Raw genomic sequence first — 27,716 nt, forward strand, 5'->3', positions numbered from 1 at the left:
GTAAATTGGATGCTTATCTTGCTGGGATCCTATGACCCCAGCTGACTTCCTGCCCTTTGGGCAGGGGGCTGGACTCGATGATCTCTCAAGGCCCCTTCCAGCCCTGATGTCTATGAAATCTATGAAATCTATGTGCATAGTCCCAAATAGAAGCTTTACATAAAACAGCTTCAAAGATGCTTTGTAGAGCAGCAGCAGTGATTGTTTCTGTCATGGCAGAATTAACCTTACTAAAGCTTGACACATCTAACTCAGCAAACTGATGATACCAAGGTTATACGTTCCAAGAGCTGCATGGGCAGTTCCTGGGGGGAAAACAGGTCATCCTCTTGTCTTCTCAGCAAAGGATACAAATAAACTTTAAAAATAACAGGCAAGGGCTCTCCTAACATCCAGGGCATGTAATCCAAATTTAATACAATTAGAATGGGGGTTTGGGGTAAAACAGTAAGTGGGTGACTTTATTTAAATTCATCTGATAGGCAACTCTGGGAACAGACATGCTGTCCAGGAAAAAATACTTGCAAGGGATGGGTTTAATCCCCAATTCTCTCATTCTTCTCATTGCTAGAGTGGTTACCAGAAAGGAGGCTTTCATAGGTAAGTGCAGGAGAATATGAAGCCATACATTTGAGAAGGTATCACGCAAAACCAATCTGTGAAAACTATTCTTCAATCCCATAAAGTGATCCATTCCTTTATTGAGAAGAAATCTCCTACTTTCCTCCTAAGAAATTTAGGCATGTCATAGAAAAAAGAACCCAAATAGGACAGGATGTTGAGCGCTATAATAACAGTTAAGTGCACCCTGAGACAGCTAAGAAAGAGATTTGAAGTACTGAGTGAAAGCATATATTCTAGGAATAAGTGACTCCAAAAAATGAGCTGTCCACCCACGTGTTCTGCAGACCTGAAAAAGTGGAACGTGGAGCATATAATATAGTTGTCTATATGTACAGCTACAGACCTTCACTGTATAGGGGAGATTTCCCCCCATCCCTGTGTGCTTAGATGAAATACCGTAGCTGTATTTGCTTATCAGAGTCTCAATGGATCATCTGTGAATGAGAGGCATGAACTCCAGTCCAGGCATTTGGTATGTCTCTTAGCTCCCGGATGTTTATAACATAGCAGCAAATCCTTAGGAGTCTTTTTGCTGTATATCAAGTGAAGTTGCAGGAACAACATTACCAAAGCCTTTGTTGGAAGGGGACAGAGAGAAAGAAATTCATACGCACATTCTGACTGGGATTTTCCTGAAACTGGTACCCTCAATGGAAATACATGAACAATTTTGTGGAAAGGAAAGTTCTTATATTGTGATTTACAGACAAAAACAGCAGGTTTCTCTTGTCACACGGAAGAAGCGTGCCAAGATTTTATTATTAAAACATCAACACCTCCCTCCCACTCTTGGCTTCAAAGCAAAACAAAACAAAACACTCCCCTCTTTCCCCCCGCCAAATCTTCACAAATAAAATTATCAATTTATAAATACTTTTTGGGTTGAAGTATTATTAACCTTTAAAAAAGGTAACTATGATTAAAAAAAAAGAAAAAAAATCTCAACTATAGCACTGGACACTTTTTCCTCTATTGTTTGAGTTAATATAATCCCATGGACCTTTAACTAGACTGTTACACTCTGCCTTCTGCTCATCCACATAGGAAATTCCAGGATACTTTTCAGAAACACAAGGACCCTCAGCGGTACTTTGAAGTTTTAAGTAGGATCAAGAACAGGTGTATTATCTACATGGGGTCCAATGGCTCACTGTGTTAACCCTTTATGTGATTCCAGCAGAGTAAAGGAGCAATAAACAAGTCAAATCTGGCCACTGGGGAAGAGTTTACTTAGACTAGGCAAAGGTGCTATAAACTCTCCGTATCATACAACATATTCCAAGCATGGGGTTTCCGGTTAAGGAACATGGTACGTAACTAGCATGTGGCTGTCTCCAGTTTTTCTTACCTGATTCAACACTCCTTTGGCCCATCAGAAGCCAACAGTAAGTTAAAACACCCGTAAAATGCTTATTTACCCTGGGAGCCCAGCAGGTCTCATGTTGGCTCGATAACAGAGGAGATGAAAGTAATATGTGGCCCTCCTTTGTCTGTTCCCCTCTCTGCTTCTGTGATGCGACAACTTGAACCAGACTTTAGAGGTTAAAGCAAAACTAAGTAGGTTGTGCCACAAATTAACACAGGAAAACTGAATGAGATCATCAGATCACTCTAAATCAGCGGTTCAACCTTTTTAGACCTAAGGCATTCCTCATTAGACTCATGGCACCACTACGTAACTGTGAAGAATTGAGAAGCACCCTGTTTCAAAAAACTACCTTATTACAGTGCTGATGTCCTTGCAGAGGGGCCAGGCAGTGAGGGCAGGGGCATAGCCAGGCAGGGAAGAGTCTGAGCCTGTGTTTATCTGCTTTTCTCCTCACACCTCCTGGCACTCACAAAAGGATGTTGTGGCATACCCACATGCCCCAGAACCCTAGCTGAGAATCACTAGTTTTAAAATTATGACGATAGATGCAACAAAATCAAGTTATATACAGTTAGATAAGATTCAGTATTGCAAAATGTGACTGAAGAATGGAGGACTGCTATTACAGTACTGAAAGTGAATTCACTTTGAAAGTGCTACTGTGTTGGGGGCCCTACTTCACAGGCTTTTTGAAAGGTTACCCATAGCGATTTCAAGAGAGTAGTTATAGAAGTACTAATGAAATGGATTAGAGTCAAATATTTTTGAGGAAAATGTAATCAGAGGCACTATGCCCCAGAGTACACTCAAAAAACACTTCTTAGATGCCAGTTAGAACAGCCACAACAATTATCATGGAGCCCTTCTAATGGAGATGTTACAGTTCACAGAAGATCCTGCAAAACGCAGCCCTTTCCGCCAGATAAATGTCTCACTTAAGTATAAGATTGACTACTGAATACACTCAACCATGCCTACTTCACCCACCATTGTTTGAGTCCTCTGATGATTTTCATTGTATGGATTATAATAAAATGCCAATAACCACAGCAAAGCATCTGAAGACTTAGCTCCTGACTTCAGCACCTGCTCTGCAGCCATGTCAGTCCATTCTCCAAAATGAACAAACAAATACCAGGTCTCAAAGAGGTCAGCATAAGATCTGTAACAAAATGAAATGTGTTCAGTTTCTTGGCTATTACTTATTAAATTCTTGTGAAAGGTGACAGGTTGATGGCATGAGGGACTGTCTACTTTAACTGTTGACCAAGCTGCTTTGTTTTACTTTAATGATTCTTGTTTTTATGCAGTATGTACTTTTTCTGGTACTGCAGGAAAGTATGTGTAAATCACTTCTTTATGGCTTTTAACTAGGTCCCCTATACACATTACCTATATCATGCAATTACCAAGCTGATTGTGCAATTAATTTAGACTAGCTGCACATGCAAATTTAACAAATGCACCATTAAAAGATCCAACCAGCTATAAAATTATTGCTCAAAAATGTGTAATAATTTTATAGCTGGTTGCTATCCAACTTATTTTGCACATGTAACAGGGTCTGCTCCCATAGCTGGAAGCCCTGTCAGGTGCACAATATACAGGTGGGGCTAGAAGTCCTGCAGCTGAAGGGACTCTCAGCTCTGACAGCGCTGGGCAGCTGTGGACTCTGGGTCCTGGCAACCGTGGAGCGCAGTTGCAATCTCCCAGCCAGGGGAAGCAGGGAGCAGGGAATGTTACCACAGCTGGGAGTTCGCAGCTGCTGTGATCTGCCTGCCCCAGGGTTCTCCTTCTTGCCAGCCTCTCTCTGCACTGGCAATAAACTGTGATGCAATTTAGTGCATGATCCCACAATCACACCTCCTGCCATGAACATATGGCATAGTAGGAAGCACATCTATGTGGATCACATTAAATCCCATTGTCCCTTTACCTGCATGTGTAGAGGGGCCATTAGATTTGTAAATGTGTAAGCAAAAATAGCGGCGCAATAGCAACACAGTGTGAAATTCTTTATGTCAATCAAGAAACTTCCATTAACTTCAGTGGGGCCAAAATTTCACCCACGCATTTTAGAAAACAGGTTACTCACCCATACAGTATCAGATGTTCTTTGAGATGTTTAGTCTACATACACACTCAACTGTTGGGTCAGCAGCGTTTATTGGGCAACAGACATATCCCTCAGATCCTCATCCTGAGAACTGAGGGCACTGAGGGACAAAGCTGCCTTCAACACAACCTCATTCCTTCATCAGACAAAGAATTCATAGTGCAAGGAGTTTAAAGCAGTAGGAACTTCAGTAGGTCATCTAATCTAATACTGTGCTTAAGACAGATCCATCCCTGTCTAAAAAACCCCAGACAAATATTCATCTACTCTGCCTTTATAAGCTTTCAATGACAGCAATTTCACAACCTCTCTTAGTAATTTGATCTTCTGCCTTAGCACCCTTATAGTTGGACATTTCTTCATATCTAACCTAAAACTCCCTATCTGAAATGTTAGCCTTTGTCCTGCTCCTGTGGAGGCAGAAGAACTGCCCACCATTTTTCTTTTATAACCCATGAGTCTGGTGAAACCTGAACCCACAACCTTTTAATATTCCCCCAGCTGTATGTCAGATGAGCAACCTATTACACCACAAAGCCATACACACTAACACATATTTTGCCACAACAAACATGCACCCAATAACCCACACTGTCATAATTTAAAACAATTTGACAGATAATTCTCTATCTCAGTCATGGATAGTAATGTCACTGAGAAGTCAGCTTGCTGTCTGAGGAATATCAGTAGGCCAAAACAAATACCTTAGTTTAAAATGTTGAAAGATTTGGAACTTAGAAGCTTATGCAGAACTGTGAAAGACTAATCAGATCTTCATATAAAACTCTATCTGACAATAGGCTCTTGCTACCTGTACCTGCTTTTCTTGGGGAACGTCCCCTCTGTTATGTTAAAGAAGTGGGAGAAATGTTTGGTCAAATCCCCCTCTGGTGTGTTCAAAGACCGGACAGAAAGCCTTATTCTCTGAAAAGTCCTCTCCCTTCAGGGCATTCAAGAGCCATTTAATTTTCACCTTTGTAGTATGTGTCCAATCCCTCTGCTCCATCGTGCTGCCCACAATATATGCCTCCTAGCAGTTTATCACAACTTGTATTGCTTTAAAAAGCAGGAAATAAGATGAGGACTTCTGCTCACTAGCTTCATGTTCTGATTACAAGGAGTAGTTGACACAAGGAAGGGAACATTTCAACACAGCCTCCTATACGTCTACTTGGCATTGCACTGTCTTTTGAAAAAAGGCTTTTGAAAAAAAAAAAAAAGAAAAATGTTGGCTGAAACCTTCCAGGCCTGGAAAGTCCCATGATAGCTGCAGCCAAAACAGGAGAGTTGACAAATATGCTTTCCTTTTGTGAGATTCCACTTTTAGCTCTTATGAAGGGCTGGAATTAGAAAGCCTAATTGTCTGAAGCTTCAGGTCCTCAAAAGCTCAGAACCAGGTTCTCAGTAAGATTTTCAGGCTTCTTTACACTCTACAATGTGCTGTTTTCCAATCTCTAAACTAAACTTGTATTTAGGAAGTAATAAGAACATGGCAATTAAAGATAAAGAAACCTAATCAAGGAAGCAAACGACATGATTTTTTTTACAGGGTAGTATATGTAAAGGAAAAAAAAGGGTGAGTGATAAGTAGTGTTTACCTAATGGTTTCATCTTGTACTGCTGCTTTTAGCATGTCAGAAATGTGTTTCAAGTGCTGAGACCAGAATGTAGCTGGCAAATCTGGAAGACAATCATAACTGAAATTGTACCTAATGAAATATGCAAAACAGAATAATATACAGAACTATATCAAGCTAGTCCTAGAATATGTAAGACATAGGATTCAGATTTCAAGTAAGTTTTAAACAGTCCCAGTTGTGTTTTTTACCCATACCTAGTTTTAAAATGACTGTATATTCTTAGGATGGGAGCCTCACAGTGCCAGGCTACAGATTAGAAGGACCTGGGTTTGATCCCAGGTGACACTGGTGGGTTTCTATTCATCATTTCCCCTTCCAGCACAGCCTCCTATCCAGTGGGTTCCAGGAGTTACCTGGAGGTAAAGGAGGCCAGAGCATGGTGCTGATCACATCACTTCCTTCTTGCACCAAGATTAAAGAAACAGTGGGGCCCATCCACCATTGCCTCAATGGTCTGCAATCAGTCTGTACCTTTATACTCTCAAGATAAAGAGTAATTTACTACCACAGTCCTTCTCAAAGTTCAGCCTATTCTTCCAATTGGTCATTACTATCCTACATAAGATATTTCTTAATACTAATGTGATATTAAAATTAAGAACTATTATTCCCACTTCAAACCACCATCTTATTCCTGCTACAACCCTCCATCCTTACCAGAAATCACATATCATGAAATACTGCACCACACTGCACATGGGTATTTCCAAAAACAAAAGCAAGTTCAAAACCAAACCAGTGTGTGTGCAGTGATCATTTACTAACACACAGCTTGTCTATGAAGTCATAAATGATGGGTGCAGTCAGCAATGCTTTTCAACAGTGTTCTCTGCTGCTGTGTAGTTTTCCACTCATTGCACACAAAATGGCTTTATTTAGAAGTTGCCTTTACCTTCTGAAACATGTTAGTGCAATGATTTTTCTGATGCACTTAAATTAGGGCAAAAGAATCCCAAACCTGTGGCTTAAGACAAATATCATTTGTGTTTTCCCAGGTGCCTGGCAAGACAATGCATATGATGTCTAAGATGGGACCAGTAAAAATGGACCATTAAAAAGACATGAACACTGATTACTTTTCCAGGCCTTAACAAGTTATTTTAATTCCTAGCATCACCTTTATTATACTGAAATTAATTCACTTTTCTTCTATTAACTCCTGTCTTCTATTCAAGTCCCATTTTAATTTTGTTTTAATGTTATCCATTACATAATGTATATTTAGGGATGTCCTTAAAGTACACTGAACCAAAGGAAAAATCATGGGCTGCTCATGATGCCTGGCACTGTTTTCTTGGTGTTTTTGTAGCAAACCCACCCACTGCTTGAACCTCACTGCTGACTGGCCGAGTGGGCTGCTCCATGAGGCCCCACCCCTCACCACCGATTAACAGAGAAGGGCAGGCCCCCACAAAAGGCAGCCCTCTTAGCCAATCAGCAGCAGAAGGAGCAGTTGCCATCTTGGCTACTCCCCTTCATGCTGGCAGCTTCCTCCCCCATGGCAGGCTGGAAGGCTGAGCTGCAGCATCTACTAGCTCTCACTGGGGAGCCAGCATTTTATTTTTAGCAAGTTTTTTTTTCCAGTGATTTTGCACAACATTGTGCAAACTGCTGTTTTTTCTGGTATAGAAACCACCATTTTTCATGGTTTCCACAAAAATCACAAAACCACAATTTGAGTACATCCCTATATATAATAGATACCAACAAACAAAAAACCTGATTAAAAACATATTTTGGTAGTGCTGAAGTGATATTGTGGCTGTGACTGTCTAGGAAATGTGAGAGAAGGATTTTTATGGGTGAGATCATATTAAACCAACTGCACAATTGGGATACTCTTTGACAAGCTTTTTAATGCAGTGCAATGCATTCAACAGCTTGTCTATGTCTGTCCCAACTACTCAGTTGGTTCAATCAAAGAAATCACCTACAAAAGTCCTCATCTCACATTAGAAAAACCACTACGTTTCCTAAATCAAGAACTCAGAAGCCAGGAAATGGAAGAATTAAGGTTGCCTGTCTAACTATACTTTGGTTCCTTTGCAAGTTATATGTGAGGTTACTTTTTCTGTACAGAAATAACTATAACTGCAAGTTCCATTAAAACTGCAAAAAAAATCATGACAAAACTTACCAAAAGGATGCTTTAGTAAAGCTATCACAAGAGGCTGATGGTGGTGAGGAAAGTAGACCTTCAATGGAAATTTATGCTAAAATATAAAGTTAATTTTTAAATGAGCTTTGTGGTCATCTTCTCAGAACATAAAACTTAACTATACTAAAAGCTTGCCTTATGTAGTAACTACAGACCATAAAGAATCATATAACTAGTTTTAAGTCTAACATTATAATTCTGTATAAAGAAGGGAGAGGAAAAGAAAGAGAAGTCAGCTTTCAAAACATAGTTATTACTGTTAATGGAATTTTTTACTTCAATGCAAACAGGTTTTGCATGGGGGGATGGTGATGGTTTAAATCTAAATGTTCCCTTTTAGTGTCTGCAAAGAGAAAAAACAACTCTGTCTCTCTCTCTCCTTATCCTCAGCTGTAAGTAATTTACTATAGTTATTTGAATTAGCATAGGTATCATAGAACTAGGTGTCGTATAGATGCATGTAATAACAACAACAATAATAATACAGACCACACATAGAAGGTAGCCCTGATCCATGATCTTGTGTGCCAAGTTTCAGGAAATTTTACAGTTGTTTTTTACACTCTCCAAAAAAGGGTTTGTTACTGAAATGCTGACAGGCAGCAACTTAATCAGGTGCACTGTGAATGAAACTATACAATATTTAGTCACAGCTTTGCATCAAAAAGGCAGGTAATAGTCTATAACTCAATATCAACAGGTGAAATGTTTTCATATGCATTACTGGCACCAGAGATTTAGCTTCTGGCTAGCTGAAGGGTGTGTGATATCTACTTATATTCTCTACCCAACTACCCCTATGTGCCTAGGGCTGCACAATGTGCTGCTGCTATGCAGTTAGGGTAGCATAAAATTAATCTGTGCAGCATTTATATGCATCAAATTAGACAGCTGTAATTTCAGCTTTAATTCCTACTGCCGGAGGCTAGAAGATAGATTCAATCACAATACTAATTAAAAGCATGTATATTAGCAGTTCTGTGATGAAGACCCATGCCTTTGCTACTATCTCCGAAAATCATGTGGAAATTCAAGGCAGTGAAAATTCTCTGGAGTTTAAGGGTGCAGATTATTAAATAGAATAGCTTCCTGGCCATTGCTTATGTCATATCAAAGTGGACAGGAAAAATTGACCACAGTGTGAAATTATGCTTTGGATGGAGAACCTGGAAGAGGATTGTGGCCTATGAACATATTTAGATTTTTGCAAGTCTGCCATATTGAAGTTTTCAAGCTAAAGTCTTGATTCTCTTCTAGGTTACCCAGATACAAAAGCAGAAATTGTTTTAGTAAGAGTAGCGTAAAAACTACTGAAAGGCAGAATCAGACTTTGAGTGGGGAACTTTGGAGGCTTAGACTGAGTGGAGCTCTGTGATCCTTTGCCTCATTTGTTGCAATCCCCAGTAAGAGAAGGATATTCTGATCCTCTTTTTTCTCACTAATTTTAGTTTTTTGTTCTGTATAATCCCTGCTGCTACAAAAGAAAGATTTTCAGTCTGAGATGGAGGACTGTGCTGTAGTTCAGTATGCAGTCACATAATGCATGGCCAAGATAATACCCCTCATGTAAATCATGGCTTATGTTAGTGGACTTCTCTGACATGTCAGAGAAATTACTTCTGCCTTGAAGACTCTATGTTTAGTGCCAGTTAAAATGCCCAGACTGAGCCTTGACATTTGCCAGCATTAAAATGACACCATCATTTGGCTCACTGAATCCCATCAGAATACTCAAAAATAAAATCATCCTTTTCATGCAAAATCTTATAGCCTCTCATTTAAAAAAAAGATTTAAAAAATAAATGTTGACAAACCTGCTTGTTATCATTCTGGTGAGCCTGGACAAAGCACTGTGTAAACACCTGTATTATCATCATTACTTCTGGAGCTCCATCAGTTTCCAACACTGCACTCCTGAGCATTGGAAAGTTAAATTATGACAGGTCAGAGTATTAGTCTGCCAATCACACCACTGGTAATTGAAAGAAGGAAAAAAAGAGAGAGCACACTTTTTTCATGCTGTAGCCTCAAACTGTATCAGAACTCATCAGGCTATTATGCTAGCACGGAAACCAAAGAAACTACTTACTTCAGTGACATTTTTAAAGAAAACATAAACAACACATGCACATGTGCTCACAAAATTATACTGTTCTCAGTGTGTATGTATCATACACATACACAACTATAGATCAGAGAAAAAAGGGCAATATTATAAAGCAGGCTGATACCAAACATTTGTCTTTTTAAGGGCCCAATCTAACAAGACACTTAGTCACAAGCTTAACTGCAAGTGTATGAATAGTTTGATTTAGTTCATTGGGATTACTCACAAACTTAACTCTAAGCATGGGATTCAGGCTTTGCTGAATCGCAGCTTATAAAAAGTTTTGGTTTCAACAAGTAGAATCTTCTTGGGCATGTTGCAGAGTATAAGAATAGCATTTCATCTTGCTTAAAACTATTGGCTGTTTCACTTTTACTGTGCATGGAAAGAAGCAGTTCAGTCCAATTTGTATTTAGGTGAGGCAACGGAAAAAATTAATGAATTTTAAAAGGCTATACAAGAAGACTGAATGTAATGCTCATTGCAGTTCAGGCACTACCGCTGTTTAGCAATTAAAAAAAACCATTCAGTTACACCAACAGAAATGAATGTTATACTAAAGGCATGTACAGCTGTCCCATAATTAGGGGCCCATGGATTTCAAGATGCTTTTATTTATAAAATCATAAAAATCAATCCTGGCGGGTTTCATATGTCAAGAAGGTGCAGTGTTCTAACCAGTGCTCCATAACACAGTATATGTAACCCCAAACAAGTCAAGAAAGCAACATAGGGTCTGCCAAAGACAGAGGCAGGGATTTCTCCCTTTTTGAAAGGTTTGTACTGATAGAAAATAGAGAATCTTTGCTTTTCTCTTCAGAGCAGTGTACTAAATTGGGGCTAATCTGCCTAGAAGAGAACCAGAGGGACTTATTTAGCCTTTTCACATTGTTAAAGATCAGAGATTACCTCAAATGGGAAACAGATGTAATCACAAGTATTAAGCAGAGAAATACAGGTACTCCTCACTTAACGTCATCCCAGTTAATGTTTTTTCACTATTATGTCACTGATTGTGACAGGGGACAACTCTCGGGGCCAGGTCTCATGCCGACCCGCCCACCTGTCTCTATGGGGCAGCCCGCCCAGTCTTGCCTGCCACAACTTTGCTGTTCTCAAAATGGGTGGTAAAATGCGGGAGACTGCCCATTACATGCCCCGATGCCAGGGGGCACTATCTGCGGCTCCGAACCTCCCCTACACCGCAGCCCGTGCCTGGCAGATGGCATCCATAGTGTCATTATGCTCCTGGCTTAGAGCTGGGCCAAGCCTAGCCCTCTCTGTCAGGCCTCTTTCACACACATTCACACCACCCTCCTCTTACTAGGGCCTCTCACACTCTACCCCCTCTCATAGGGTCTCTTTTTCGCATCGACAACTTGGTCCACCCTGCTCCCTCTTGGAGTGGATCCTGTAGGCCATAGGCTTTATCTAGATCACACCTTGGGTATCAGATGTACAGTCTCTCTGGCCTCTCCTGAGACCCTCACCTGGGTAGTGGCTAGCCAAGTTCCTGACCTGGGCCAAGCTTGCCCTGGTCCCTCCTGGGGCAACTTTACTTAAACATACACAAACACACACTGGGCCCCTGGCCCCATGCACTGGACTCCCAGTCCTCTGTTCCCCCTTTTTGGGACTCCACACTTCCCTCAACTTGCTCTCCAGGGGGTTGGCCCATGTGCTGCCCTTGAGGCTGTTCCACAGCCCTACGCAGCACACCCCTGCTGGGCTGCCCTTCAGGCTGACTCTCAGCCCTCTTCTGGGCCCTCACTATCACCCCCTCTCTGGGGTTACACATCTACTCCCTCCTTCAGGGGTCCACGGTTTCCCTCCCCTGTGGAGGCTCAGGTGGCTGCAGCAATGCCTGGCCCCGCCTGGATCTTACACTCTCTTTGGGCTCAGGTGGCCGTAGCTGTGCCTGACCCCTTGTACCCCAGTGTGGTGGGGACTAGGGGTTAAGGTGCCCCAACTCGCCTTTCACCAGGGTGGTAACTGGCCTGGCATTTCCTGGGGATTCCCGTGCCACGAGGAGCTGCACCAGGCCACCCATACCCTGCAGGGCAGAGTTTTAGGTCATGCTCAGGACCAAGAACCTCTTAGCCATCCCCATCAGCTCTTGCCCTTACCTCCTGGTTGTTTCTGCTGCAGCTCAGCTAGGCAATGTTTCTGTCTCTGCTGCTAGCAGCAAACTACTGTATTTATATAGCCAGCCAGTGTTTTAAAATGGCTGCCACAGTCAAGTACCTACTGGCTGCTTGACTCAGCTCTTAAAGTGGCAGGTACTGCAAGTGCACTGCCACGCTGATCTATTAAAGAACATACTTGTTTAAAGTTGTGCAATGTTCGGTTATAATGTTGTTTGGCAGCCACCTGCTAGTAGGTAACTACTGTAACGTAACTGAATTCACTTAACATTTCACTTAAAGTCACATTTTTCAGGAATGCAACTATGACTTTAAGCAAGGAGTAGCTGTAATACAAAAATAACTAGTGATAACCTGGGCTTCAAAACAGTAAAGTAAGATTCCATTCAGAAACATAAAAAAGTAACCTGTCTGGACTAAAATACATCAAAATACATACACTCAGTGAAGTATATATAAAACATGACAAATAGTTATGCTAAAAGAGGTAAAAGGGTGGGCATCATCCAGGTATAAATGTCTAAGAGAAGATGACTGCAGAAAGGTGACTATTTATCTAAAGCATACACGATTGTATATTTAGTCACGGAGCAGGAAAATACTAGTCCTTCTAGACCAGTAGCTTCCTAAGATCCCTGTTGTGACTGAAACTGAAATATAGTATTAATTTCTGAGCAGAACCTCACTAAAATTGGAGGGACTTCAGAGAAGAACAATAAAAATGAACACAAAGCTGTGGGGACCAGCTGATCAGAAATGATTAAAGCTAGCTAGTACATACAGATTAATTTACTAATGAGTACAGGGGTAGGGAACATAGTCATTTCAAATAACCAAGAGATCAAATGCCAAGAATGGAAAGGAACTGTTGTATGAAGTGAACATAATGGGATACAAGAGAGAAAAGGATAAGAAAAGGAAGTGTACGCTAAATAACAAGAAGGAAAAAACATTTCTTCCTTGTAATGAGGTCTATGAGGCTGCATCACAGTATCCTAAGGGACATGTTGAATTTTAAAAATCTGTTAAAACTTCTAAAAATCAGACTCAGCAAAATATTGAACTGTCAGGCATAATCCAGCATTGTCAAAATGATTTCATCAACATCTGGGCTGGAAGGGACCCCAGAGGATCATCGAGTCCAGCCCCCTGTCCCAGGGGCAGGAAGTCACCAGGGATCATAGGATCCCAGCAAGATAAGCATCCAATTTACTCTTGAAGGTGTTCAGTGTAGGTGCTTGAACCACCTCTGGCGGCAGTCTATTCCAAACCTTGGGGGCTTGGACAGTGAAGAAGTTCTTTCATATGTCCAGCCTGAATTGGTCACGGCGGAGTTTGTAACCGTTCAATCTTGTCATCCCTTGGGGCACTCTGGTGAACAGACGTTCCCCCAGATCCTGATAAGCACCCCTGGTAAACTTATAGGTGGCCACCAGATCACCCCTGAGCCTGCGCTTGTCCAGGCTGAAAAGTCCCATGACTCTCAGCCTCTCGTCATAAGGTCTGTTTTCCTGATCTCTGATCATGGCTCTCCTCTGCACCCTCTCAAGCTTCTCCACATCCTTTTTGAATTGTGGAGCCCAAAACTATAAGCAGTACTTCAGCTGTAGCCTCACCAAGGCCAAGTACAACAGAATGACGTCCCGGGATTTGCTTGAGAAGCATCTATAGATGCAAGCCAGCGTTTTGCTCACTTTAATAGCTGCAGCATCACACTGAAGGCTCATATTCATCTTGTAGTCAGTCATGATCCCCAATTCCCTTTCATTGGTAGTGCTAACCAGCGTAGCACTGCCAAGCCTATAAGGGTGCTGCAGGTTTTTCCTCCCAAGGTGGAGAACCTTGCATTTTTCAGTGTTGAACACCATCAGATTCTCATCCGCCCATTTCATGAGCCTGTCAAGATCTCCCAGGATCACCCTCCTGTCCTCAGGTGTGGATGCTTTACCCCAGAGTTTGGTGTCATGAGCAAACTTGGCCAGTCTGCTTCTGACACCAACGTCCACATCATTGATGAAGATGTTAAACAGTATAGGCCCAAGGACAGAGCCTTGAGGGACCCCACTGATGACCGTGCACCAAGACAATTGGCTCCCATTGACCACCACCCTCTGGGTCCTACTGCAGAGCCAATTCCCCAGCCAGAGGATCGTGGTGAGGTCGAGGCTGCAGATAGCCAGTTTAGCCAAGAGGTGATCATGAGATACCAGATCGAAGGCTTTTTTAAAGTCAAGATATACAATGTTGATCTCTTCCCCTTGTCCAGGTGATAAGTCACCTGGTCATAAAAGAAAATGAGATTGCTCAAGCAAGACCTACCCGCAACAAACCCATACTGGTATCCCTCAGGATATTGCCTTTAGCTAGTCTGTTAAGGATGTCTTCTTTGATCATCTTTTCCAAGACCTTTGCCAGGACAGAGGTCAGGATGATGGACCTGTAGTTTGCCAGATCTACTTTCTTCCCTTTCTTAAAGATAGGCACAATACTGGCCCTCTTCCAGTCTTTGGGCACTTCACCAGAGTGCCAAGAGCTCTCAGAGATCCATACTAGGGGCTGAGCTATGCTTGCCAGCTCCCTAAGTACCCATCAGGGCCAGCTGACTTGAAGGTATCCAGCCTGTCAAGGTGTTCCTTCACAAAGTCAGCTTTGATGGAGGGCAAGGAATCTCCCTCACCTGGGCCTCCCTGACCCACAGTGGTCTGGTGAAAAACTGATGCAAAGTACCCATTTAGCAAGTTCACTTTTTCCTGGGCATCAGTTGTCAGTTGCTCCATCTGGTTGAGCAGGAATCCAATGTTGCCCTTGCTTTTCCTCCAGCTCCCCACATATCTAAAAAATGACTTTCTATTGTCCTTGATATTTGTAGATAGCTGGAGTTCCATCGCAGCCTTGGCTTTCCTGGTTTGCTTTCTGCAGGTCCGGACCAGAGCAGAGTATTCCTCCTTGGTGATGGTTCCAGTCCTCCATCCTTTGTAGGTCTTCCTTTTAAGACACAGGAGGTCCACCAGTTCCCTGGAGAGCCAAGGGGGCTGCTGTGCCCTTTTGGTGGACTAGCTGATCTAAGACTAGCCTTTAATTTCTGTTGTCTATAATTTTATTCTGTCAAAACAAATTGTTATAAAAGAGATGTTCCTTTACATCTATAACATTTTTTACAGCGCGTGTTACATACAGTCAATTATAACAAACCCATAAATTATAAAAATTCCTTTTTGCCACCTTGGTTAGAGACAGACATTGAAAAAGCCTGAGCCTGAACTAATTCAGTCTTTGCAGGTTAGTCTAATCTGGCTAGACTAAACTGGTTTGTAACTGGACAGACATCCCAGAAATGGAGGCACATGCCTGCAGTGGCTCAGGCTAGAAGCCAGGGGATGCTAGAGCAGTTCTACCTTCCTTTTCACACTGCTAAGCTGAGGGGGGTATGGCCAGGCCCCGATAGCAGGCTCTGATTAGGGAGGGGTCTCCTGCCCTCCTGAGCAGCCCAGCAGGGAATTGATAACAGTGTTTAGCACTCCATCAGAAAACAAAGCCTCTCTCCATTAGTTCAAACTCTTCTTAAACAGCTTTTCCAAGGAAGGAACTGGTCTCCCACAGCACGGACCACAGCCAGCATATTGTATGCTAGAGGAAGCCAGGAAGATGCCTGCAGTCTCTGACGAAGCTGTAGCCATGGAGCAGAGGGGAGGGGCCAGCCCTGCTGTGGAGCAGAGAGCCCAACCCAGCCAAGAGAGCATGCCGGGATGCTGGGGGAGTCTGGCTTAACTTAAACCAGCAAGGGGTCTGGGAAAGACACTGCATAAGCCTGTTTGACCCAAATTAGTTCAGGCTGATACTACATTCAAGCAGGTTTATCTCAAGCTGGTTTCTACCATTTTCAAACTGGTTTATGTGAGATGAACATCTGTTCTGTTACAGGTTTATGTGTAATGTCTGTCCCTAGCCCTTATGGTCACAGAGGACTTAACATTATGAAACTTATACAGGCCTGCTCTGGGATGGTACTAAATTTGGGGTACACAAAACAGTTTTGTGAGAAGGGCTGGTAAGTCTTTGAGGATCCAGATCTAGTGCTTATTCAAGTCCAGTGCACAAACCGGGCTACCATAAAAGAAAAGAGCTGTTATAAAAGCAACTGTAGGGTGGCTCCACTGCTATTTCATAGCCTGAAGCAGAAAATCCCCTCAGTCCCTGCACCAATCTTGCAAACTTGGCCTAAACACAGGGTCAAAGACTTGCCTAATGTAGCAATTCTCAAACTTTATAGGCTCCCAGCACCCTTTTATACCATTCAAAAATGAATTTATTTATTACACTGCACAGGGACTGGGCAGTGGGCAAAGACAAACTTGCACTTACCTATTCATGTGGGGACTAGGCAGTGAGAGGGGAAGTAGGGAGAGGGGAGGGATACCTGCAAAGGATCTCATGACCCTGATTGAAATTCACTGGCTTAATGGAATAAAAGGGATTTTTTATTAAAAAAAATATTGCCCCAAAATTGTGGTCCTTCTTACAGAATTTAAGTTTACCACACCACCGAATCAACAGGGTTCTGGCTTTATTATTACTCTCAGGTGTCAAACACTGAAAACTATGTGGTTCCCAAACATGTATGAAAGAGTATCTTACATGTATCTTTTGAGATCTCCAGTCAGAGCTGGTTTATAGCTATCAAAGAAATCTTTCTAAATTCAGTATTTGTACTAAAAAACCTGCGCTACCTTTGAAGACAGTTCAGCTTTAACATTCTATGCTTGAAAAAAGCAAACCTGAAGCCACATCTGAGCTGTAAATCCAATTCAATTCCCAGGGAAAAGATATATTCCTGAAATGCTGCTTTCTTATGGTTTTATGGAACATTTGATGAGCTGTACCTCATCAATTTTAGTTAAAAAGTATTGTGCTCTTAAAACTGTTACTGTTATTAAAACTGCATGATCAGTGCAAAAAGAGGGCTATTTGCCCTTGAAAAGAATGATTTCAGTATTTGCACGCACATGATAGTCAAAAGAGGGGAAAAAAAGAAAGAACACTGAAAACCAACTACAAAGACCTGGAAGCCCCCATGTGGTGAATTGTGTACATTGCTTTAGGTAATATTTAATACACTGAAAAATTAATCTTCCTAATCTACCATTGGTTCAACCCCTTACTACTATAAAGATTAGAAGGAATGGCAGGGCTATAGCCTGCTTTACAAAACAGCAATGCTGTAACGTAGCCAGGGTATAGAGAGGACCAGAGGTTTGTAGGTGGAAAAAGTTTGACATAAGTAAGGCCTTGCTTAAAAAGCATAGTGGGAAAAAGATAGATTATTTTCATTATAACTCACAGTCATGAGATCAGTTATAAGTGGTAAACAAGTAGCTCAATCAGCTGTGCACAGAGTAGATAGACTGGTTAAGAGAGGGAATGTTTGGAAGGCACTAGAGAGACTATATCAAGGCATCTTGGTAAGACCAGGAGTTGGAAGATGGACTTATCTCTGTGTGCTGTCTTATCATCACTTGCTTCAGGGAGCATCATCAGATATGTTAGAAAACAATGAAACAAGCCTTTCTCATGATTGTTGTTTTTCTTATACTTTCCAATTTGATTCTGTCCTATGTATCTTCAAGTTTCTAACAGAAGTTTGCACCCATGTTACTTGTCAGCATTGGCCATCCTCTGTGGGATGCTGCAGATATAAAACAAGTCCGCAAGGCTCTAAAGCCAAACTCAATAAAGCCCAAGATTCTCAAGTACAATCCATTATGGCTGTATGGTTAAAAATGACTAATAAAATTAGACAAGGTTTTTAAAAAATGAGTGCAAAGTATTTAGCTAGTCCTCAAGCACTCACGCTGCCATGAGTATCTACTTATTTAATATCATATTACTTTTAAACCACAAATCTGTGCCAAAGTATAAACCAAATTCTAGCTTTTATTTTTGGAAGCCGAAACATATTCCAGTTATTTGGATCAACAGCTGTTGCAAAATACCCTCTATACAAGAATACTCGAGTATATAACATTCACTGGGCTTTACAATATCTGATATGACACAAATACCTGTTATACTCATTTTACAGAGAGGAATACTGAGGCACCAAGTTCACCGATGATCACAAATCTAAAGAGTAGAATAACCAAGAGCAGAATCCAAGAACCCTAACTCAGCCTTCCCTGTTCTCAGCCATAAACCTTTAGATCAATGGTCAGTTTAAAAGCTTGTGATTTAATAACTTTCTTTGTAAAATTATCAAAACTTACTTGAAAATTTCATCAACTATTCTGAAGATAGCAGGATAACATGATGCTTTTGGCTATGAAAAAAGAAAAAGGAGTAAATTAGACACTATTTAAGAGATTCAAAAATGTCACATTCATTATACAAGTGTGCAATATTGCCAATGAATTCTACTGTGCTTTAGTTAGTACAGAACTTAGACAATACCCTAGAAATTGCTCACACCTCTCTCAGGATAATATCCCTTAAAAATTACTGTAGCAATTGAAGAACTGAGACTACCAATAATAAAGACTAGACTGTTTATACATGCACAAAGCTGGGATCTGCAACTAAGTACAGCAACTGTCACTACAAATACTAAGAGTGACAGATGAATGAAAATGGATTACTACTCATAAAAGTCCTACTGGCTAGAGGCATGAGAAAATAAGTAGCTTTTTCCTTTTTATAGACAACCCATCTTGGGTAAACTTACATTTTCCGGCTATGTCAACAAAATTCAATATAAAAAAAACTAATTTTTCTTCTTTTATTTCCCTTGGCTCTGAAAATACAGCATACATTTTGGTAGGAGATTTTTCATGCTATCATACCCTTTCATGCATCTCAGGTAACCTAAACATGTTTATTTACATCTTAGAGATCAAAAGTATATTTTTAAACTAGTAATGTTTTTACTCTTCTCTGCAGTGTGATGTAATGTCACCAACAAGATTACCATATTTTAAAGCAATTATTATATGAACTAGTGAATCTACTATTGCATGTCTGAATTTTGAACATTTGCTCTTATACAGAATGCATAACAGTAATCATAAAATAATGACTAGCATAAACCTTTATTTGTATCTTTGTAGGCAAAAGAGATGCCTGTGTTTTAAGACCATATGTGAAGATTTAATGAGTGAGCATATCTTGAACAATTCTGTTGAAAAAATGTATCTAATAAAATTCAGTTTTATAGACTTCAGCATTCAGCTGTTGTAATGGCTATTATTTAAAGTGCCTGACGCTTCAATCCAGAGACATATTCTGTGCATATAGTTCAAGCTGCAGTGAAAGTGTGGAGTTATCTTAAAGAGCAACCTTAAAGAGGCAGGCAGCCATTGGAATAAATGATCTAGGAAAGCTTTGAAAAGATGAAGTCCATGTTTCTCACAGTTGTTTTTACCATATTGGAAAAATTAGGTGGCACCTCATTTTCATGATTTATCATTCATATTTTTTTTGGTCATATGGCTGTAGTTAAGTTGTCATATTGAATGTATGCCATCTAGTGTTCAAGAGCATTCACAGCTGGCTGACTAGATGTGTGAGAAACAGCATACAGCCTGCTTGAAGTCTCTAAACTTCAAGTGCTTGAAAAAAACCAAATGGATGAATTTGGGGGACAAGAAAAATACTGTTATTTTAAGGTACTCGGACACTGTACAGTACAAAATATAAAACAACCTTTTAGTTCTTTAGGTTAGCTATTCAAATGCATCTTTTTCCTTCTTTTCAGCACATATATCTTTTCAAAACAACATCACTTCTATACTTATATACAAGCCCCATTTTAGAACAGGGGTGCAGGTTGTAGCTGTGTTGGTCTAAGGACATAGGCAGACAAGGTTCTTCAGGTAAATCCAATATCTTGTGTTAGACCAACTCAAATAGTTGGAAAAATTCTTCTTTGCAAGCTTTCAGGTACAAATACCTGATGAAGGGTATTTGTACCCAAAAGTTTGCAAAGAAGAATTTTTGCATCCTTTTGAGTTGGTCTAATAAAAGTTATTGGATTTACCCAAAGAACCTTGTCTGCCATGTTACAACAGACACTGAAAGAATTCATGCAGTTACCATCACTTCAACATACTTTCATGGACTAATCCATATGCAAAACAGTGGCGTATCATGGGTCTCCAGCGCCTGAGGGTCAATGTCCGCATTTGCATCTCCCAGCCCCCTGGGACGATCCAAGCAGAGTGTGGGTCCCGAGGCAAATCAGCCTGTGCAGGGCCACACCTCCCACCCCACAGCACATCTGCAGGAGAATTAGCAGTGCGGCACACCAGCCAGAATGGCAAAAGAAGCCCACAACCTGCCAGGCGGGTGGGTGGACCACATACAAAAAGCGGGAGGCACCCTGGCCTTTCCAGCCAGTGCTCCCCCCAGCCCCCTCTCCCAGGCCTGCACCCAGGGGCCATGGCCCCCTCTCCCCCTGTCAGTATGCCACTGATGCAAAATTAGTTAAATACATGTTTTAGCAAATGAAGTGATGTAATGAGTAGTGTACACTTAATATAAAAGTTTGGCATTCTTTGTTGCTCAGATGACTGTAATAATTATGAAAGTAGATACATTAAGGGTTTCTTCAGGGACATGAACTGGATGGACTAGTAAAACAAACAGGCACCTGCTAGATGGCCTTTATTGTAGAATTTTGCCAGTTTGCTGCAAAGTATACACTGCCTTGACAAGAGACATTACTAGCCCTTTACTGAGACAATTGGTAGTTCACTGAACAGCAACTTTTGTGACATGGAAGTATCCCACAATAATTTTAACACAACTGGAATGCTGTTGTTTGTTGCAAGATACTTGCACATAACATGTGACAAATATAATATCTGCCAGGGGTCTATGCAAGCAACCCAGTGTTGTATCAATAGCTACCACAAAACCAGGGGCACTAGAGGTTGTTTTACAAAGAAAGAAATTCTAACAGGAATCAGTGAAATTGCAGTCGCTATAAGAGCCTATATTTGTGATACCATCTGCTCATACTCAATAGAAATTACGCTTTATCATTGGGTTCAGTGAGGACAGGCTCAAGCTGCACTGTGCTGTCAAACAATATGATGGGGCTTTGGTCAACAAACTATATTCAGGGGCTTCCTTCCCTGGAATTTCACAGCATGCTACAGGTGTCGAATCTTTCTTATACTACCTGACTACAGCAGAACAGTGGCAATTCAGACACTTTTGCAGACTCTCACGTTTGTACAAGGAGAGATGGGATTTTCAGAATGCCATAAATTATCACCTTATCTTTTCAAAAGTTATCAGAGAATCGTGCCTATGTCTTTGTGAAATTAAACCAGAACACCCCAACATCCGATCCTGCAAAACTAGCAGCACAGCTCTGGGGCCTTTGCACCATTGTTTTAAAAACCTGCCTAGATTGTGGGAAACTGGAACTCCACACGTGACTTAATGATTACAGATTCAGATACACTGAATATCAATATATACACTGTTGAGGACAATGATTATATCCACTGAATTTTACTCAGTAGGGGCAAACTGCAGGGAAATCCAGTTGAAAACAAAATGGTCTTCTTTTCCAAACTTCTCTCTCACCTTGTCCACCTTTCTCTGTTTCCTATTTCACTGGAAAGTCTGGGTTTGAAAGGTGAGTCTGGATCCAGCCAAAACATAAACATGTGGATCTATCAAATCAAGAAGGATGTAAGGGCATTGGAATGAGGATAATGCCCCAAGCCTCTGTCCACCTATATGGTAAAGTGTCACTGTGTCACCTGAACAGGAGTTGAGGCATTACAACATTAACTTTAACTGGATAGAATAACAGACCAATTCAAGGACAAAATGTAGGAAGTTGGGGATGTCAAAAGAACTGTATGATCAAAGAGTAACTTAGAGAGCTAAGAAGCACAAAAGTTTTCAAAGGACTTTATCTAAAATTAAACATGCAAGTCTTCTTGTACTATAGCTTTCAAATATGAAACATAATGCATAGAAATAGACGAATATTAACCTTGGGACTTGCCTATGTGCATAGGGACACTACAATGCAGGGAAAACATGTGATATTTCTTTAAATCGAGACAGCGAAACACAAGCATTTTAACTTACAAATTAAAATTTGAGTTTTAGTAAACTTCATAGCCATTAGATAGATATGCAGACACACATTATAACCCTTCTGGAAAATGCAAGATCTCCAAATTTCTGATGGCCTAAACAATATTTGTGTAGCTCATTTCATTTTGTGCAGTGTATGTAACATTTATCTTTAGTTTTTATTACATCTTAGTAACTGAAGGATATCCACTACTAATTCCAGCTTTTCCCAAAGGATGGAAATGTAATTAGCTGCACACCATATAAAATACAAGTTACTAGACCATCACACTCTAATTACAGTTGGAATCCAAATATAACAGTATTAGATATCAAGTTTCTTTCATAATAAAGCACAGCAGTTTTCTACTATCTGGGTCCCGTAGATCTCAAAGACATTTACCTACGGTTATGTCACTGTTCTAAGATATTTCCTTTTGATAAATGAGTCAGGTGATGTAATTATGAAAGCTTTTTCAAGTTACCTTTTTTATCGCTCAGTCACATTACCAGTATTTTCTGGTTGCTTTTATTGCAAGTAGGAATAACAATCTAAACAAATCAGTAATTTTTGGCCCATCATTTTATATTGAAATTACCGTGAACTATAGAGGTCATATCCCAAACACAGCATAATCAAACAAATTAAACAAAACATCACATATTCCTAAGTAAATATTCTAAATATATTTTAACAGAATACATTCTTCACTAAAGTGCCCGCCTACTTATTATAGTCTAAATATCCCTGTAAAACTGCATGTAATAAAGGAATTAATGGACTTGCTGACCACTACTTTGACCACATCATCCCCGTTTCTGGATCCCAGCCCTTCCTCATATCCTGCTTAACTGCACTAAACTCAAGTTCCTGGTTTTCATCTAGTCAACTATGTAAAAGTCTTCTTTAGAAACTGACCCTGAACGTCTACTTGATAGGAGTTGTATACTACAGTCATAAGCCACACAACTTCTAGCATAAAAAGGCCCCCTCTACATGTGCAGGTAAAGGCCCAATGGGATCTAATGCATGATTGACACAACTGTGCCTCCTGCCATGCCACATGTGGGATTGCACATTAGATCCCATCACACCTTACTGCTGGTGTAGAGGGAGTCTCCTTGCATCAGCAAGATGCAAGTTCCTGTGGCTGGATGCCCCATGCACCCCAATTGAGGGGCTCTCAGCCAAGGGGTGCCCCACAGTCCCCCCACCCCCCAGACTGAGGATCCTACTGCGTTAGTCTCCCTGCCCCAAGGGAGCATGAAACTCCCAAGGTGAGGAAACTCCAAGGCCAGAGGTTTGGCTCAGGGGCAATCCCCCCACCCCAGAGGCCACAAGGTAATCCCCCTATCCCAGGGCCATGGGAAACCCCTGGGGCCAGAGGATCACTGTGATCCTTTGGACCCAGAGATTTCCTGCACCCCTCATATGGGGAGTCTGCTTCTGCAGCAATCATGCAGCCCCAGGGCTTTCTTGTACCCAAGAACCCTAGGGATCACAGCAGCCACAATCCCCAAGGTTGGGGAGGGGGGAGAGAGGGAGAGATTTGAAACCACTGGACCCTGGAGATCATGGCAGGCATGATCCCTCGGGCTCAGGGGTTTTACACTAGGGATGATGCACCACTGTGGAATACCCTGTTACACGTGCAAATTAAAGCTTGATAGCAACCAGCTATAAAGTTAGTACACATTTTCAAGGTCTAACTTTATAGCTGGTTGGAGCTTTTTATTGTGGGATAGCTACTTTGAACATGTAGCTGGTCTCCAGGTAAATGCACAATTACCCAGTTCATTACACAATACCTGTAACATGCAGGGAACCTAATAAGTGGTACAAATCAGTAATTTGAATATTCTAGGACCTAAAGACTATAAAGGGACTATCACTCAATTCACAACTCCCTCTTGCAAGCTCTTGGGTCTTGATGCATCACCTCTTCCACACAAAGGAAGATCATCTGCCTACTTATGCCTTTACCCATGTCAGGTCTTACTCAGACAATACTGGCTCTAAACTAATTTTTTAATACAATTAGTCCTGCCTCTTCCTCTGAGAGTCATCTTAAAAAGCAAATTATTTGAGACGAGGGAAAACATACACAACATAAGATTCTCAGGGAGATGAGCATTAATAAAATACAACTATTAAATTAATAAATAAGAATAACCTAAAGAGCAATATAGAGATTTGACTTATTTTCTATACTGAACTGAGGTTTTTTGTAAACCATGTGAAGTGATTAAATACCAAGCTGTTTAGAAATGTGGACCAATAGATGAAAATATTGAACTATAAGGATAATGGGAGAGACAACCCCTGCACAAACCAAAAAAAGAGGAGAGAAAGTCTCTACAGGGATAGGACTTTTTATATCTTAGGTTGTGGAATATTCAGATACTTAAATACTACTTAAATGCTAGCACTTATGTGGCTTGTGAACATGATGCAAAATTCTTAAAATGATAACCTGAAGAGGTAATTCATGAAGAATTTTAATATAAAAATATTGAAGACATCCATATGATATATCTATATATCCTGAATTGTCTGCTTACTTAAAGGGGTTGTTTTACTTTTTAAAGACTACTGGTTTTTTAAATGTTATTCTTTATGGCCAATGACTGGCTACTGAAACACTGTAAATTTCTAAGTGAAATGGAGATGGAAAGCTTATTTATTGATAAATCCTAAAGCTAAAATTTATTAAAACCCAACAAACGTTTTAAAATTAAGAACGTCTTACTTGAAAAAGACATTAAATAAGTAAATAACCACAAAATCCAATAATCCTCAAGACAACAGTTGAGTGGCATAAGCATTTGAAATACCTGATCTCCATTCAAATCAGACATAAAAAGGGACTTTTTTTCCTAATTCCCAAAGGGAGAAGTGGGTGCTTAGTATCTCTGTCAATCGGGCCCCAATTCAGTTTGCCTTCTCTTGGTCCTCTAAATGAAACCTTGAAGCCAAGAGAGAGAGATGCAATCTGTTCTGTAAGAAAACTTACTGTGAAACTTTATGAGTAAGATTCGCCTCTGGTTCAACTCTGTTTCTCTTCCCACTACTGCCAACAAGCTGTACACTAATTGATTTCTCAATGCTCACAGAGAGGATTTTAGTAGCGCTTATATTTGAGAATCATTTAGAGATCCTTCAGCACGAATGGTGAAGTTTAATGTACTAATTGTAATACATACCAGCAATGAATCTTTTATGATACGCATCACCTCTTCCAGTGAAGTTGTTTGATTAGAAATTAATCTTTCTAACAAATCCAATGTAGCCTTTTCAAGACTGGGTAGATGACGAAGCCACAGGCTGAAGACAGCTGATTCTGAGAGGGCAATCTTCTTTCTAAATCAGAGGGAAAATATTGTTTTGTGCAAACATAATGAATACATAATAAATAAATATTTAAAAGAATGTCATATAACATTCAAGACATGCATACTTTAACAATGTTTTAAGGGAAAGTCCCTCCCATTTCTTATGTTCTTTTTACAAATGGGAAAACTGAGATAGAGAAATTAAGTGGTTTCCTCAAAGATCATATAGGAAATAAGTCACAGAGCAGATATTAGAATCATAGTGTTCTACTTAAGCAACCATACTTCTTAAATGTGAACACAGTTTTAAAAGAAATATATAACAAGAACTCCCTATTAAATGCTCTGAGCCTTTATTGGGAAGGGGCAGCATATAAATCTAATAAAGAAATAAATAATCTATAGGGCTAATGAGCAACATGTCTTGAAGACCGACAAATCCAGACTCTGATTAGGTCACAGAAAAAGGACATGGAATATTCATATTCTGGAGCTCAGTTATTCTCAAGGGTAACATTCCAACTTAAATTGTCTCCATTTTAAACCAGAGGCTTGCTTCCTTTAGATAGGATTGCTCAGAAAGCTTCAATAACTACAACAAGCAGAAGGGTCCTAAATAATTTTATTGCTGGCTATAATTCAAAGCATTACCTGGTCTCTGCAGAGATGAGAAAACAAAGTAGACCAGCTCTTGAGCCCACCAACATTGACGGAAACCCTTTCATGTTTTAAGAGATAACTATCTCTTTTCACCTAAAGTGGCTTTCCATTATAATTCAGCTAAAACAGGATATTACATAATTAGGAATAAGATACTAAAGCAGGAACAGGTTATGGTGGGACAACACCACAATGTGGGTGTACTAGGCACAAGATCAGAAGTATAGTACAGCAACCACATAAGAGGAAAAGATATCTCACCACAAAAATATACACACCAGAATATTTTTACAGCTATTATAAATGAATACTAGATTGGTTTCAGATTAAAAGCTTTCTAAAAAGGTGTTGTAGTATTACATCCAATTATGCAGAATTAAACAAAGCTAAGTTAGGATTAAAAGAGCCTTTATTACAAGAAGCATAATTACTGGAAAAGCAAAAAAGTGGAAAAAGGCTTAACATTTGTTTTACTTTGTTTTCTAATGTGTTTTATGGTGTCATAATATTAATTTAAACATCATTTGAACATTAAATGTTTAGGATTCTGATAGTGATTGAAAACCTGTATATGTTTTATTGAAACTCTTCCCTGTATGCCTGTTTTACGTAAAACTGTGCATCTCCAGAAATGGGGAAAAAACATCAAAAATTACCCTTTTAACTTGTGAAGCAATGTATATTTTCAAAAAAGTTGCATAAGTAGCACTAATTACTACATACTGAAAGCAATGCACTGCAATATAACTGGTGTATGACAGTAGGGGGAATTAAGGCTGAAAAGCTCATCTTACATTCTTTTATCTTCTTTCCTTATTAATTCTATAATTTTTATTATTTAATATGCATTATCATTCACATTTTTCTTTGGATTTAAATTGCTTACATAGACAAAGCTGAACACTCCTCTTGTTTTTTTGGAAAAGGGCAATTTTGAAGCACGCACAGAAAAAATCTAACTCATGGCCAGAAAAATATTTCTTACACTGAAGTTAAAACCGGCCTTTCTGTCCCTGTGTCAGCGATACTTGAACATGCCACAAAGGACATCTTTGGGTTCTATACTGGGTTACAAGACACATTTTTTCAAGCATTTTACTGACAGCTAAATCATGAATCAAGCTTCTTGCATATCTGACTACATAAGGCTCCTAAGTGGAAGGGAGAGGTTTTGAGAGTATCTACAAAGAAGTAGGGAACAGGGAGGTAAATACAAAAGGATGACTCCAGTGGAAAATGTAATTTAAGTCCCTTTCAGGGTACAAGAACCTCAGTAAAAGGCCAGCAAGCTACTGCATCTCTTCACAGGGATACCCCAACTACTTTTAAAGGCCCTAAATGAAAAATATGACCTAAATAAATAAACACTGAATTTCTTTGGTTCATTGTGATGAACACGCACCTGAAAAGGTTACACACAGGACAGAGTACTGCATTCAGAAAAAAACCTTCTAAGACCACATAAAGTATTCACAT

The 27,716-nt window shown here is 40.2% G+C and overlaps 1 protein-coding gene across 2 annotated transcripts in view; it reads right to left on the bottom strand.

Annotated features, from left to right (window-relative positions):
• The window catches only part of FANCC (Fanconi anemia complementation group C), a 144,789-nt gene that overhangs the window by 19,283 nt on the left and 97,790 nt on the right, over positions 1-27,716 (bottom strand). For both annotated transcript variants that reach the window (XM_019554790.1, XM_019554792.1), the window contains 6 exons: positions 25,452-25,608; positions 18,419-18,471; positions 9,722-9,821; positions 7,887-7,962; positions 5,708-5,789; positions 2,981-3,155 (listed from right to left, as the gene is read on the bottom strand). In XM_019554790.1, coding sequence (XP_019410335.1) covers positions 2,981-3,155; positions 5,708-5,789; positions 7,887-7,962; positions 9,722-9,821; positions 18,419-18,471; positions 25,452-25,608 — 643 coding nt within the window. The remainder of the gene's footprint in view (positions 1-2,980; positions 3,156-5,707; positions 5,790-7,886; positions 7,963-9,721; positions 9,822-18,418; positions 18,472-25,451; positions 25,609-27,716) is intronic.

The sequence above is a fragment of the Crocodylus porosus genome, unplaced genomic scaffold (assembly GCF_001723895.1).
Source record: "Crocodylus porosus isolate Cpor-Errol unplaced genomic scaffold, CroPor_comp1, whole genome shotgun sequence".
Classification (NCBI taxonomy): Eukaryota; Metazoa; Chordata; order Crocodylia; family Crocodylidae; genus Crocodylus; species Crocodylus porosus.